At 48.3% G+C, this 14215-nt stretch overlaps 1 protein-coding gene and 1 pseudogene across 2 annotated transcripts; one reads left to right on the top strand and one right to left on the bottom strand.

Moving 5' to 3' along the window:
* Positions 1-1061: 1061 nt before the first annotated feature.
* KCNE1 (potassium voltage-gated channel subfamily E regulatory subunit 1) lies at positions 1062-12730 on the bottom strand. 2 transcript variants are annotated; one of them, XM_074325674.2, is made up of 3 exons: positions 12610-12703; positions 11681-11886; positions 1062-4324 (listed from the first exon to the last, which is right to left on the bottom strand). In XM_074325674.2, exon 3 carries the CDS (start codon positions 4271-4273, stop codon positions 3884-3886), a length of 390 nt encoding a protein of 129 aa, XP_074181775.1. In that variant the 5' UTR covers positions 4274-4324; positions 11681-11886; positions 12610-12703; the 3' UTR covers positions 1062-3883. The 2 variants fall into 2 exon arrangements, with proteins under 2 accessions (XP_074181775.1, XP_019585826.1); XM_019730267.3 differs by lacking the exon at positions 11681-11886 and having other exon boundaries at positions 12610-12730.
* LOC141568147 (U4 spliceosomal RNA) lies at positions 1555-1631 on the top strand (annotated as a pseudogene).
* Positions 12731-14215: the final 1485 nt, after the last annotated feature.

The following is a 14215-nucleotide window of genomic DNA, read 5'->3' as shown; positions in this document are numbered from 1 at the left end:
ACCTTGATGGAGCGAGCTCATCAAAGTCAACTATCCAATGAATTGCATATCATTCTGGAGAAGTTTTGAAGCCATGCCGAGCCAGGCGAGGTCGCTCCAGGACAGTTGAGGTGTGAATGTTGGCTAATTTCACCGTCAGCTCAGAATCCTGATTTGCCTGCACATAGTGGGTCTATCACTCCAGGGCAGGCTCCCACCACTAGTTCCGAGAATCTAAGGAACAGAATTGTGACACACTCTTCTAGAGTGACAGAGTGAGGGGTCTGATGTCCCAAAGGGAGAGTCAGATGAATGGGATGTCCTCACGATGCCAGGAGAAGGCAGCCTGATGCAGCCTCTCATCGCAGGGCTGGGACCTGAGGGTCCACTGGCTAGGACCACATTTGGGAGAGTGCTGCCAGTGATTTCGCCTCTTCTGCCACCAAGGCAGGGCAGCCCTTCAGATGCAGCGTCCCCTCTCTGGCTCTGCTTTCTATCAAGCATGATGGCCTAGGGCTGGCCTGGAGCTGTTCTTTCTCTTTAAAGCAGAGGTTATACATTGGTGGTCTTCGGGCAGAATTCAGCTCTAGGTTATATTGTGTCTGGCCCACATAATTAAAAATAATTGAATTATTAGGTTGGTGCAAAAGGAACTGTGGTTTAAAGGGATAAAAATAATTGCAAAAACCACAATTACTTTTGCACTAATCTAATAATTGCCCACATTTAAAAATCAGGAGCTTTCAAGTAAATATCCAGATTTCCAGCCTATTTAAAAAAAACAACCCTCAAGTTCATCAAGACTGCACCACATTTCTGGCTAGCTGGAAATGCATTAAGTTCAGCAGCAAAAGTGCCTTCCCCTTAGAAGGAGGGGGCTCGACAGTCTGCCTCCATTTTCATCTGGGGCTTTGCTCTGTTGCTTTCTATATGTGGGTATCGGGGTCGACGCAGGGTTGAACTATCCATGGGCAATCTGACATCCTTATTCCCAAGCCCCTGGGGCTGCCTCATCAGAGCCCCCAAGAACCCACATCCACTTTCTAAAAGTATAGTGATATTCAGAGAACACACACCACAGATCATGATAAAAGACGTTATGTTTTCAAAGAAGATCTTATTAATATTTCAAAAGGCATGCTGCCCTATCCAATACATACAGACACTATTGAATACAAAACATTGAGATTCTATTTTTAAAGAGCTCAGAACAGCCCCTGGACATAGCAAGCACTTTATATGTGTTAAACTACAATTTAAACATGTAATAAGCATTTGAAAATTTGCAGCTTGTAAGAAGTTTGAGGGGTGTGGGGAAGTGAGCTGCATGGCTGGCTGGTCCCTCGAGGACAGGCAGGATAAGGGAGCTCCCGCTGCCTGAAAAGCTGCAGGAATCTCAGTGAGGGAGAGTGAAATGGTGATAAGGAGCCAGTCCTGGGTCTGTAACATCAAAGTCAGGGTGACACTATGAATCATATAGTGGTCACATGTGCTCTGGCTCCCTCTCCACACCCCAGCTCCCGGCCTGCCTTTCCTTCAATATGGGTGATATGTGTCTGTCAAAAGCAGGGAAATAGCTTTGCGCAGTGGCAGTATCGTAGCCAATGAGGTTTATCCGAGGCGCGATTATTGCTAATTGAAAACAAAAGCAGGGAAATCACACAGCAGTCAAGTGGGTTTCCAGTGGCCCATGAATGGCCAAGATGGTGGGCAAAATGTTGTGCGTGTGTGTATTTTTGGGGTGTGTGTGTGGGGGGATCATTAGCTTTCATTAGCTTTTCAAAGGACTCTATGACCCAAAAGAACCGCCCATCTCAAGGACTATAGTAATCTGTGTCGGGGTTTTGCCCCAGACATGTTGAGACCCTGCTCCAAGCACACCCAGGGAATCACTGTCTGTTATATGAAACAAGGACTGGAGTTGGGCTGGGCCCGGTTTGTCCATCTAAGGATGGTCAACATGCTATGTGTTACTTTTAATTTATATTATGTGCAGGTTTTGAATAGCTGCATTTTACTTAAATATTCCACCCTCTTCAGGAATGCCCAAGCAGGCGAGCGTTCAGGACGTCGTAGAGAGCTAGCGCTGCCCATGATAGCTGGAGAAGGCTGAAACCCAAGGGCGCTCATGCTCTGTGACACCCTCAAGTCAGGTCACGCTAACGAGGCTTTCTTCTACTGCCATGAGCAACTCCTCCTGGTACCATCTTCCTCCACCCCCAACCCCTTCCCCATCTCTCATATGTGAAGGAATCTTGTCTTGTGAGGAGAAGAAGGGCTGAGAGGAAAGCAGCTGTCGCTGGGGTGAGGTGAGAGGCAGTGTATGAGTTTCCTGTGGCTGCTGTAACAAAGAATCCCAAAGAAGGTGGCCTAAAACCATACAAACTCATCGTCTTACAGTACTGGAGGCCAGAAGTCTGAAGCCGAAGTGTCACAGGGTTGTACTTCCTCAGAAAGCTGTAGGGGAGAATCCCTCCTTGCCTCTGCCAACTTCTGGTGGTGGCCGTTAATCATTGGCTTGTGGCTACATCACTACAATCTCTGCTTCTGTCATCACATGTCTGTGTGGTTCTTCCCACAAAGGTTCTCCCCACATGTCTGTGTCCAAATCTCCCTCTTCTTCTAAGAACATCAGTCATATTGGATTAGGGCCCACCCCAATGACCTCATCTTAACTTAATGACATCTGAAAAGATCCTATTTCCAAATTAGGTCACAGTCATAGGCACCAGGGGTTAGGAATTGAATGAATCTTTTGGGGGGACACAATTCAATCACAATAGACCAATTACCTCAAAAGGCCCTGCCACCTCAGTTCCATGTATTTCCATTTGTCTATACCCACTCCTTCTCCTAGGCTCTTGAAACGATGGGGAGGCCCTTCCCTCCTGCCATGATAGCTGAGAAGCTTTCATTCTGAAACCAGGATTTTTTTCTCCTGCGTCTCAGTTCTGTAGGGAGTGAGTTCCTTTGAGACTGGGATACATGAGTTGGAAGTGAGCATGTGTGTGCGTCTCTCTGTGTGCACAAGTGCATCTGTGGGTGCGAGTGTGTATCTGTGTGTGTTTCTGTGTGTGTGTCTGTATATGTGTTTGGCGGTAGGGATTCATGAAAGGTAGGCACACAGGAGAAGAGGGAGGCAGGAAGGAAGAGGAGAACAGAGCCACGTAGTGAGGGTCGAATTGATATGAGTACTGTCCTGTAACAAGAAAGGGCTTGTGACAAACGTGGAAATATAATGGCTTAGGTTTCAGTCCTATAAGGGAAGTATATTAGTTAGGATATTGAGTCTGCTACTTTAACAGAAACCAAAATAACACTGGCTTAAGGAAGACTGGAGTTAGTTTTTCTTTCCTATAAAGTCTGAGCTGGTGTGTGTCCAGGAAAGTTGGGAGACCCTGTCCTGTGGCATTGCCCCGGGACCCAGACTCTTACTGCTCTGCCATCTATAAATGTACTGTCGGGTTCCAGAGTCAAAGCTGGCTTATCACCTCATCCATGCCCCAGCCACTGGGAAAGGAGAAAGGGATCTGGAGGATACATCCTTTCCTTTTCAAGGATCACTTGGAAATTACCCCCATCATTCCCACTTCTACTGGCCAGAACTTCATCATGTGGCCTCGCTAGCTGCAGGGAGTCTGGGAAATACAGCTCTTATTCTCAGAGGCCATGATCTCAGGGCTTCTGCTAAAATTAACAAGGCAGGGACACATCTTGCTGAACAGCTGACAGTCCATTACAGAAGGAATGTGATTTTAGAGAAATAATGTTATTGATCCATCCCTCACCCCTTACAGTAGCAAAAACCTCCAATTGTATCCATACAATAAAGAGTGTAAGAGGCAAAGGATTAGAAAAATCAGCTTGTCGAGTAGGCTTTGTCCAGGTCTCACCAGCTGTGGGGTCACGACGAAGGCTTCATCTCAGGAAGGTGTGTGTTGGGTCGTTCCACAGCCAGCTGGTTTTCAATGACATAACATGCCCTGTAGCTCTCCAGAATCCGGGCCTGGAAGTACGCTTTGTCCTTCTCCTGCCAGGTGTCGGACTCTATGTACACGTTGAAGGGGTCGTGGGAGTGCTCTAGCTTCTTGGAGCGGATGTAACTCAGCATGATGCCCAGAGTGAAGAAACCGAAGAAGCCGAGCACCATGAGGATGTAGAGAGCCTCCAGCTCCCCGTCACTGTCAGCAGGGGACCTGCGGGCCAGGCCAGACGTGTTGCTGCCCTGTGGAACTGTCCCCTGCCACAGCTCGGGCAGAAAGGGTGTCACGGCCGTGGTGTTGGACAGGATCATCCTGGACTTCAAGGTTCCACTACCGGAGAGCGAACTTCCCAGGCAAACTTTCTAAAAGAAAAGTGCAACCCGGAATCAGAGTATGTCAAAACCCGCACCTATGCATGCACACACACACACACACACACGCACACACGCACAATTTTTTTAAATCTCAGTCCACGGTATGTGCCACCTTGGGTCTGCATAACACCTTCTCTTGATCAATTGATAAATTGATTCCCTTTTCTTTCTATTCAACACTCCCATCACTTACCTCCTTAAGTGACCACCAGAAGGAGTTCCTCTCATATAGACATTGTGTTGTACGTGTACATTTTAATTTATATGCTAAGGACCAAGTTGTGTCCCCCACCCTCCATTCATACGTTGAAGTCCTTGCCCCAAAAGTGACTGTACCTGGAGGCAGGGTCCTCAGGACGCAATTAAGGTTAAGTGAGGTCATAAATGTGGGACCCTAATCCAATAAGACTGTGGCCTTATAAGAGGCGGAAGAGAGATCTAGCTCTTTGCCAAGTGAAGATACCTTGGGAAGGTGGCTGTCTGCAAGCCAGAAAGAGAGCTCTCACCAGAAATCAAACCCTGCTGGAATCTTCTTCTTGGACTTTCCAGCCTCCCAAACTTAGAGAAAATATATTTCTGTTGTTTAAGCCCCCAGTCTATGATATTTTGTTATGGCAGACTAACACATTTTGTCAATGGCATCGTGTTATGTATCTCCCTCTGTCTTTCCTTTTCTCCTCAACCCTGTGACTTTATGGCCCACATGTGTTGCTCTGTGTACTGCATGCCTTTAATCCCCACTGTGCAAGGTGCCCGTGATACGCACCCACTTCTCTCTGCCCATCCCCCACATCTGGACACTGACGTGCCACTAACTCCCTAAACAATGGGGCGAGGAACAGCCTCGTCGTTATCCTCCAAGGGACCCAGGAAAATCACCCATTTCATACAGCGACTGCCTGGTGGTTTCTACTGCTGGTCAGACCGAGGTGCTGTCAGGCATCTTAGGAGGTGACGTGCAATGGGTGGTCTGTTCCACCAGGGAGCATCGTTTGGATGGAAAGCCCTCCCTAGCACATGGCAGCCTCCGGGATGATTCTGTGAGATTTCACGTCGAGTGCACCCCTCAGGGGCCAGTGTTCCAGCCTATGCTCTGTGTGCCTCCTCTTTGCCCCCCGCCCCCACCTGCATGGCTCTCATGGGCCAAGTAGAAGGTGACAGTTTTCCTACCATTTTAATCTGGATGTCACTGTCCCGTATAACAGGCCTGGGAATTGTCCAAGTTAGCTCTGGCATTCTGTCGGGGGGTTCGTGTGCTCTGAAACCCCCATCTAGGTGGCCTTGGGATCACCGATAAGCTAAGCCAGGTTTTATTCATTTTTGTTTGAGAAAATGCTGGCCTCTACCCACAGTACCTGCTGGGAAACAAAATCCTCAGGACCAGGTGATGAGGCCACACTCCAAACTCAACACGGAAGGGCCACCAGGAGCCGATCAGACTTAAGTGGTTTTACTCGTTTCTCAGGACCTTCAAAGCAGTTGAGTACAGCACCTTTGGGGCGGCTGCTGGGACTAGGGTGAAAAGTGTGTTTGGGAACATACTCTGTAGCAGAACTGCTGTGGGAAGAGAAATTTCAATCTCCATTGCTGGGGGGCGGTGCTCAGGCTTCCCCAGCTAGGATGGGGACTGTGACGTCACACCTTGTCTTGCCCAGGACAAATGTCAGCCTCAGAAACCTCCAGATTAGACCTAGAGCTACTTCTTTGTAGAACTGGCTTAATTTTCCAACCTGTAGTGAAGCCAGTGCCAGGCGAGGACGCGTGGCACCTCCCCTGGGCACGCTTCCTCCATCCATCTCTGAAATGCTGCTGCACCAGAATTCTACGGCCAGCCCTCGTCTCTTCTCCATCCACCCTCGCCCTGGTCACTGCACCTGCTCCTTCAGCTTCACGCACATGGCCATGACCCCAGGTGCCCCCCGAGCACCAGAACAGTATGTCCAGTGACCTGCCAAGGACTCATTTACCTTTGGCCATCCCCAGGCTCCTCAAACCCAACACCTGACCTTCCTAGAAGAGCCTGCCCCATGCCGCAGTGAGCTGGGTGACTCAGTGAGCCAAACTGGAGTCACCCTCACTGCAAATCCTGTCGTGTCAGTGCCCAGCTCAAAGGCTTTCCTTGGCTCCTCCCCACCTTTAGGGTGAAGCACCCCATTTTCAACATGGATTTCAGTCCTAAATAGGAGGGGCCCTGCCTTCCTCTCCTGGTCCTCTGTTGCCACTTGGCCTAGACCCCTGCTGGCCACTTGAGGAACCCCGTATACATCGTCACATCGTTGCCCGTCTCCAAAGACGGCTGCCCCTCTTTCTTGGCTCACGAAACTCCTAAATGGTGCCTCGCCATGCTTTAAAATTCAGCTCTGCTCTCACCTCTTCCCTGAAGCCTCTCTGATGCCTGGGGCTGGGTTAGCACCACACACACCACAGCCGTGAAGGGCACTATGCCCCTGTGGACTCCAGCATGGCTGTCATCTCTGTCCTCCTTCCCTGTCCCTGCAGCCCTCCTAGGGGGCTGCCTGGCACATAGCAACACAGGGGCTGTCCTTGAACTTCTTAATACCTCTTGACGGGCAGGGTCTGATTCTTCATGGCCCACTGATCTAATCAACAGATGCCATGAGCTGCCTACACAGCTGTAGCTAAGTCCCTTTTGAGGAGGGACAACTGTGTCCCTCCCAGAACCACAGCCTGGCATCTTTTGCGGGGAGGAGCAGAGAGCACTCAAGATGTTAGAATGACACCTTCTGCCGGGTTTGGATTCTGACCCTGCAGCGGCCACACGACCCTGGCCAGGTTCCTCAGGCCAGCTCAGTCCCAAGTTTCTCCCTGTGGCCAATAAGGAGAAACAGCACCATTTTCAGCTGTTGTATCACTCACCAGGTACATAGTGAGAGGTACACAGTGGTGCCTACTGAGTGTCCCGAGTGTCAGGGTGCTGGCTTTTCCACCTCATTAAGGAACAGCAGCCAGGGATTTGGGGTTTGAGGTTTGGCTCTCCTTTGGCTGACCACACTGGCTCTCTTTACGTTGTGGAGAAGCAGTCGGGAATGAGAAATACACGTGTTTGTGGCTTTCCTGACACCTCTGGGGCTTTTGAGTCTGTGCCCAGAGATCTGTCAGAGGCTAAGCTGCAACAGACGCTTATACAAAACCAGCATTTTGCCCCATTCTATAGGAATCACTTGGTAACTTTTTTTTTTTTTCTTAAAACCTTAGATCCAGAGCTGATGGTCTGCTAGAAATCACTCAAGATACGGGGCTCTGGACAGCTGACCTTTCCAAATGTGATGGCCAATATTTTCTTTGTAAATGACTGGAAACCACTTATGAGTACATAGAACCCTGCCCCAGAAAACAGGCCTTGAGCGAATAATTTAATTTTCTTCCAAAAACCCAGAATGACCACAACTGGCAAGAAATCCTGCCGCCAATTACCGTTAGAGTGTCCTTATCGCTTCAGCACCACGTGAGACTAGAATTATGGCATGCAACGTCCAAAGGTAAATTGGTTTAGAACCCACAGCACCTCAAGGGGAACTTCTGCAATCAATTCACATTGGTGAGTTGACCGAGAAGATCTGTTACTTAAAACCAGATGGACTTCTCAGTGGCTGGAGGAAGCAACCAGAAACATCTGCTTTGAAAACCCACCGGGCCAACCATCCTCAGCCTTGCTCACCCTTAAGAATCACCTTGTAAAAATGCAGATCACTGCCTCCCTCCACTCTCAGAGTTTCTGATCCAGAAGGTCTGGGGTGGGGCTTGAGAATTTGCATTTCTAACAAGTTCTTAGATGCATGACTTACTAGAATCACCTGGGAGCTTTAAAAAAACACCAATGCCTGGATCCCCCCTCCAAAGACTGCGATGGCCTTGGTCAGTGTTCTGCTCTGGTACTGGGACTTTTCAAAGCTTCCCAGGTGATCTTAACTTGTAGCCATGACTGAGAACGACAAGGCTATGGTGTGGGACTTTAGGAAATGGACTAATCAGTCTTTTAAGCTGCAGGATACTGGGGAAAATTTTATAAGAAGAGAAACATGATTTCATAGCATAATTGTCCCATCTCGTTTGCTTTTCAGATTTTCTTTTTTCGGGTTTACACGTCCCTGATGTAATCTCATGAGAAATTCTCAAGTCTTTAGTATATCCTCAGCTGCCCCGTCCTAACTCATGCTGGCATCTTAAATTATGACGAGCCTGTTAGAGCTTTATGCTGGGCCAGAAAAGTCAAGTTAATTAACTGCCTTTCAAATGACAAGTCCACAACTTTAACGAATAATCCGTTTCTTACTTTACGCTTAATTTCTTGTATGGATTTTGCTAAATGCTCTCTGTGCCCCACCAGGTCTACATATTGGGTCACATGGTGCTTTTGTGTAATGAGTCTCAAAATGAGTTTGGAAATGTCCTCTAAAAGTCAGCGTGGTGTAAACGGCACATATCCCATCTGCATGTCAGCTGGGGGCCTATGTCCCATTCCCCAAGTTCACTTCTGTTGTAAGGACAAAATGCTACCTAGTGGCCACTGGTTTAGACTGTTGGACTTAAGTGGACTTGGAGAGCAACTGATCCAACGATTTCAACCTACAGAACACAGGGCTCCACAGAGGAGCGCTGCCTAGCCCAAGGTCATGTCTTATCAAAAATACATCTAAAATTGAATCATTTAGCCATGGACTCACATTTTATTAGCACAGAAAATGGAGTTCTCAGGTCTTTGCAGAGAGGAAATGGATTCTTATTTAGGCTCAACGGAACTGAGGAACCGGCTGCTTGTAAAACTGGGTCTACCCAAACGGGGACTGGCTTCTGATTTAAATATGCCATAGGAGACCCCTTCTCCCCCTGGAGACAAAAAAGGTTCTTCTCCCCCTGGACACCACAGGTTTTTTGTACCTTGCACAGTGAATAGGGGGCTGGGGCAGCAGACACAGCAGGAACCAGGGAGGTCCTACTCTAAAAACAGCCAGTTTGATGCTTAGACTTTGGCTGAACGTTCTCAAACTGGCCTTATAGGGCCCAGAAAGGGGGGGAAGTGTCTAGAAATTTCTGCTTCTGCCTGGGTTTGAGACTCTTCATGAGGCACAGACACTGCCCCCAGTCAAGTTTAGCACAATGTTTTTTTTTTCTCTTTAAATCTTAGACCCAGAGCTGTTGGAAGTCACTCAGGATATAGGGCTCTGGGCTGCTAGCTGAGCTAACAGCTGTAAATGGACACCAGCTGGGCCTCCCCCGACCTGGGCCTTGCTTCTGTAAGGCCCCCAGAGGAGAAGGGGGCAGCGGGTGACGTCACACTGTCCTGGCACACACCAGCCTTCTACATTTCTTCCACACTGATAACAGCCTAAAAGCTCTTAGAACAGATTTCCCAGCATTGCCACCTCTCATTCTTTCTTAAGCAATTACTGGACAGGCCAAGCTTTCTTCTGAGAGGGGCAGATTCTGGGGGTGAGTAGGAGAGGGGGGATGTCAGATTCAGAGCTCAGGGATCTGAGTTCCAGCTCAGTCCTAGATAAACCACACGATCCCCTGGACCTTAGCTTCCTTATCTAGGCAGATAACATTCCTATCATTCCTCACAGCATTCCTTAGCATTTCCTCGAAAGAGCATCAGGTCTTGAAATCATCATTAGGCCTTATTTGTTTTAGGAAGCAGAATCAGGGTAAAAACAATTATGGATAAACCTAATATGGATGAATACAATTTTATTGAGTCAAGAATCAATATTGAGTCAAGAATCCAATGAGCCAATTTTCCTTAGAAGCAATTTGTCAGCTGCGTCATTATTACAACACTGTGTCCAAATTCTGGAGATATAGTTACTTCCTTTCAGAAAAGGAGCCAACAGGGGTCCCCAAAGCCTTTGGGCAGTTGGCTGGCTTGGTCTTGGTCTTCCCACCTGACCTCTCCTGAGAGGCAGTGAGTCACTAAGGTGGTCAGGGTCTCAAGGAATCGGGATGAAACCTGCACAGAGGCACATCTGACTGTCCTCCACATGAAAAGGGCTGCCACCCTGCTGGGCATGGGGTGAGTCTGCTCATTGGACCAGGAGCTTCCAAGACCTCTCCATAGGTGATAGAGAGGGGGTTTCAGAGTGTGAAGGATGGAAATGTGAACCAGTGAGGTGTTGAGAGGGACCCAGTCAAACGCAACATGAGAAAAAGGACGAGCATTTTGACTGACAGTAGGATTCCCAGACTCTGGAGGAATGCTGAAGTCACGTAGAACGAGGCCAGACAGACTCTCACTTTCAGCAAATTAATTTGGGAGTCTCAGTTTCTCATCTGAAAACTGGAAATAATGGAATCTACCCCGACTACACCACAGGGTTTTGTGAGGTATGGAACAAACCCCAGGCTTTCCTCTGTCTCTGCAAGAGAGGCCTGACCACCATATTTGCTTGTCAAAATTCTACTGGCAAGCCCACTCCTATAACAACCTGTGTGTGAACCCCACACCAGTGATCCCAACCCTCTGTGACCCCTCATAGCACCTTGTCTTACTTGTATTGTAATAATTGGTTGACTTGCCTGGGCATTTCCTTCCAGGAGTTCAGCTTGTCCCCACTCCAGCACCCAGAGTGTTTCAACACGGATTTGCCAGAGTAAATGAGAATGCAAAGTGTTAGATTCAAGACAACTGCACTGTAGACATGAGAGCAAATGATAAAGTATAATACACTCTGGAGAGAAACTGGGGGATAACCAAATGAAAACCTCTTCCTATAGAGCATATTTTTATACAATAAAATGTAAACCATTTTTATATTATTTATTTTATTAGTATTATTTATTTCGCATATTAAAAATATACGATCAATATCATTATATATGTATCTGCAATCCAGCTTATTCCTAAAAAGGTTTAAGGCAGTCAGTAATTGCTAATAATATAGCATAATTTTCATTCTCCTCGCTCACTCCCGGGAACCTATGTCTTGCTTTCCTTTTGCCCTAGTTACTTATCGCCTGCTAATATAATACAGTTTTTAAAATTTATTATGTTCATTGTTTGTTGTTTGTCTTTCCCACTGAAATGTAAGCTTTTTCGGGTGGCGATCTTTGCATGTGTTGTTCTCCTTTATATCCCAAGGTCCAGAACAGTGTCTGGTTTATGGTCGGAGCAAAATAAAAATTCATAGGACGCAGGCATGCATGAATGCATGAATGAATAAATGTTCCATTCACCTACCAGAACACCCAAACCACCCAGAAACTGTCCCACCAGCCCTGCCTGCAGACACTTGAGATGACAGGAGTGAGTCTCTCTGATGTCTTCAAAGTGTACTTTCTTTTCAAAACAATTTACTTTGATAACAGCCTATCAAAAGCAAAACATACCTGAATATTCTAGAAGCTCAGAATGTCTTCCTCAGACCCATCCTCAGCTCACCACTGATGAGGAGCATGAAACAGACAGAAACAGCAGGTTTCTGCCCCATCATTAGAAATCCACAAACCAGAGTCAAGGTGCTTTCTGGCCACTCAGGCATCACACATGGATCAAAGCAACAGCGTGATCACAGCCAAGTTGCCCATCACGGTGACTATAAATGACAGCCGTGGTTACTGACAAGGCCCTTCATTAATGGAGCTGAGAGCTCCTTCCTTACCTAAATGTGGACTCAAAAATATACTGTCAGTTCACATGTAGCAGTCTGAAAAATCGGGGTGGGGGGCAATGCAAGACGTGACGGATTGGGCACATACACACGGCTGCTACTGGATCAACTTTCTTTGGCAAGTTGCACATTTCCCCTAATCACTATAATCAAGATTAGATATCAATAATGTCCTCCGTGTCCCATGCCTTTTCCCCGGAAAGATGCCAAGGCCCCAGAACCTTCCTGGTCAAAAACGACAACTTCTCTTTGAGGCCCGTGTGTACTGCCTGAGCTGGAGGTCTTTGAAACCAGGTGGGGACTGGCATTTGGGGAGGTTTTTGTTTTCTTTGGATGCTTTTAGGTATTTTCCAAATTTTCTACAAGAACGTCTGTAATTCACTAATAACGGAGAAATGCTGTAGTTATCTGGTGGTGAGATGAGTTTCTATGCATGAGCTCCAGTAGGGGAAGAGGGCAGAGGGAAAGAGGCCTGAGGCTGAGCCATCTGTCCAGTCTCCCACGACAGGGGTAGCCGCGACTCCTGCCTGGGGTCTCCCCGTGCTCGCCGGTGGGCTGAGACCAGGTCCCTGGAGTCCCTTTAGGTTCGCCTGACTGGGGCACCCTTGAGCCGGGCAAGGGGCCCGGAGGCAGAAGCCCTCGACTTACCGGGTCTGGGGCGCCGAGAGAGCCGGGTGGGTAGCGGGATCCGCACCTGGAGAGCGCAGGATACCGACAGCCGAGCCCCTGGCGGCGCCTTCTGCAGCCAAGTACGCCGAACAGGGAGGGCGGGGCCTCCCCAGCAAGCGGTCGCCCCGCCCCTCCCCGCGCGTCCCCAGCGACCCCAGGCCAGCCTCGCCGCCCCCTCACAGCCCCCCGCATCCTGCCAAGCACTTTGGATCACTTCGGGTAGGCTCAGGGCCGGCAGAAAATCCGTATTAGAACTTCTAGACAGACAGACAGATCCACCTTCCTGCGGGAGTTCGGCGTCCGCAGGCAAGAAGGTGCTGCTGCTAAGGGGAAGGACGATGGGGGGCCCCACCCTGGGCCAAACGCCGGGACAGGTACCCCTGCAAAGAGCTTCAAACGATAGCTTCCCATATTTTCAAAACCCCGCAGACTCCTTTTAGCTGCATCCTGCACCCGAGTTGCAGTCACTGTCTTATTTGGCATTTATTGAGCACCTACTGAGTGCCTGTCGGCCCTGACGTGGGCTGAAGCTGAGGACCAGACTTGCGGGGTCCCTGCACGCAGGTCAGTCGCTGGAGCCACCCACGCTTTGCACCTGTCATCCAAAGTCCTTGGGTGGCGAGAACAGTCTTTCTGGCCATGAGGGGCACACTGCGCAATGGCCCAGGCGACCTCGGGCAAATTCCACAGCACCTGCCCACCGGCTTGGGAAGCAACAGTGAGACAGGGAATTCCCAAATGACAGTTCAGTGAAAGCGCTGGGAATAAGGTCTAGGCTAGTGGTCTGCAGGAGGGGAGCAGAGGAAGGTTCCCGACCTAGAGCAAGAAATTTTCTCAGACCCCATGGTCTTCCCTGGCCCATCGCTTCTCCTTGGGCCTCAAAGGGAGGGGCCCATCGGATGTGACATTCTAGGACTCTGCCCTACCGGCAAAGGCGGAGCTGGCCTTCTCCTGCACCATGGGTGCTAGTAGGAACCCATGCAGCCACTTTGGAAAGTCCTAAATTGTCCATAGCCTTGATGTGCCATTGCATTGTGTGAAACCCATTCTATGGAGAGGATCGGAAGTATAGAAAAGCTTTAGGCATAGAAAAGTTCTTTGTAGTTTTACTTACATACCTAGAATCTAAGTGTCTCAAACCAGAAAAACAGTTCAATTACGGTACATGTGATAGACTGTCATTCTGTACAGTGGGTTATTATATGCAATCATTAAGATAATGTGTGCAAATAATTTGTCACAACATGAGGGTTTCCTATATTATAATGTTAAATGAAAAATACAGGACCCTAAATTATACATACAGGATTCTATGCATTATTTAAAAAGACTAAGAAAACACACCACAGATTTCATATTGTCTGTTAGTGGTGAGATTTATTTTCTTATTTATACTATTCTGTCCCCCCCCCCTTTCTCTGCAATAACTCTATGTGCTTTAATATTCAGGAAAATAATACATAAAGTTCATCTGAAAATCCCCTGGATTCTCCCTTCTCAGGGTCATGCTGTATCAATGTGCTATCGTTTGCCCACCTTTCCACAAAAGATTCCACCAGGAGGGAGAATGGATAATGGATTGAAG

The sequence above is a fragment of the Rhinolophus sinicus genome, chromosome 17 (genome assembly GCF_057876585.1).
Source record: "Rhinolophus sinicus isolate RSI-liver-muscle chromosome 17, RSI-T2T, whole genome shotgun sequence".
Lineage (NCBI taxonomy): Eukaryota > Metazoa > Chordata > Mammalia > Chiroptera > Rhinolophidae > Rhinolophus > Rhinolophus sinicus.
This window is presented reverse-complemented; position numbering and strand designations above follow the sequence as displayed.

Coding starts and splice junctions, on each gene's coding strand:
- KCNE1 (XM_019730267.3), bottom strand. CDS start 4,273: ATGATCCTGTCCAACACCACGGCCGTGACACCCTTTCTGCCCGAGCTG.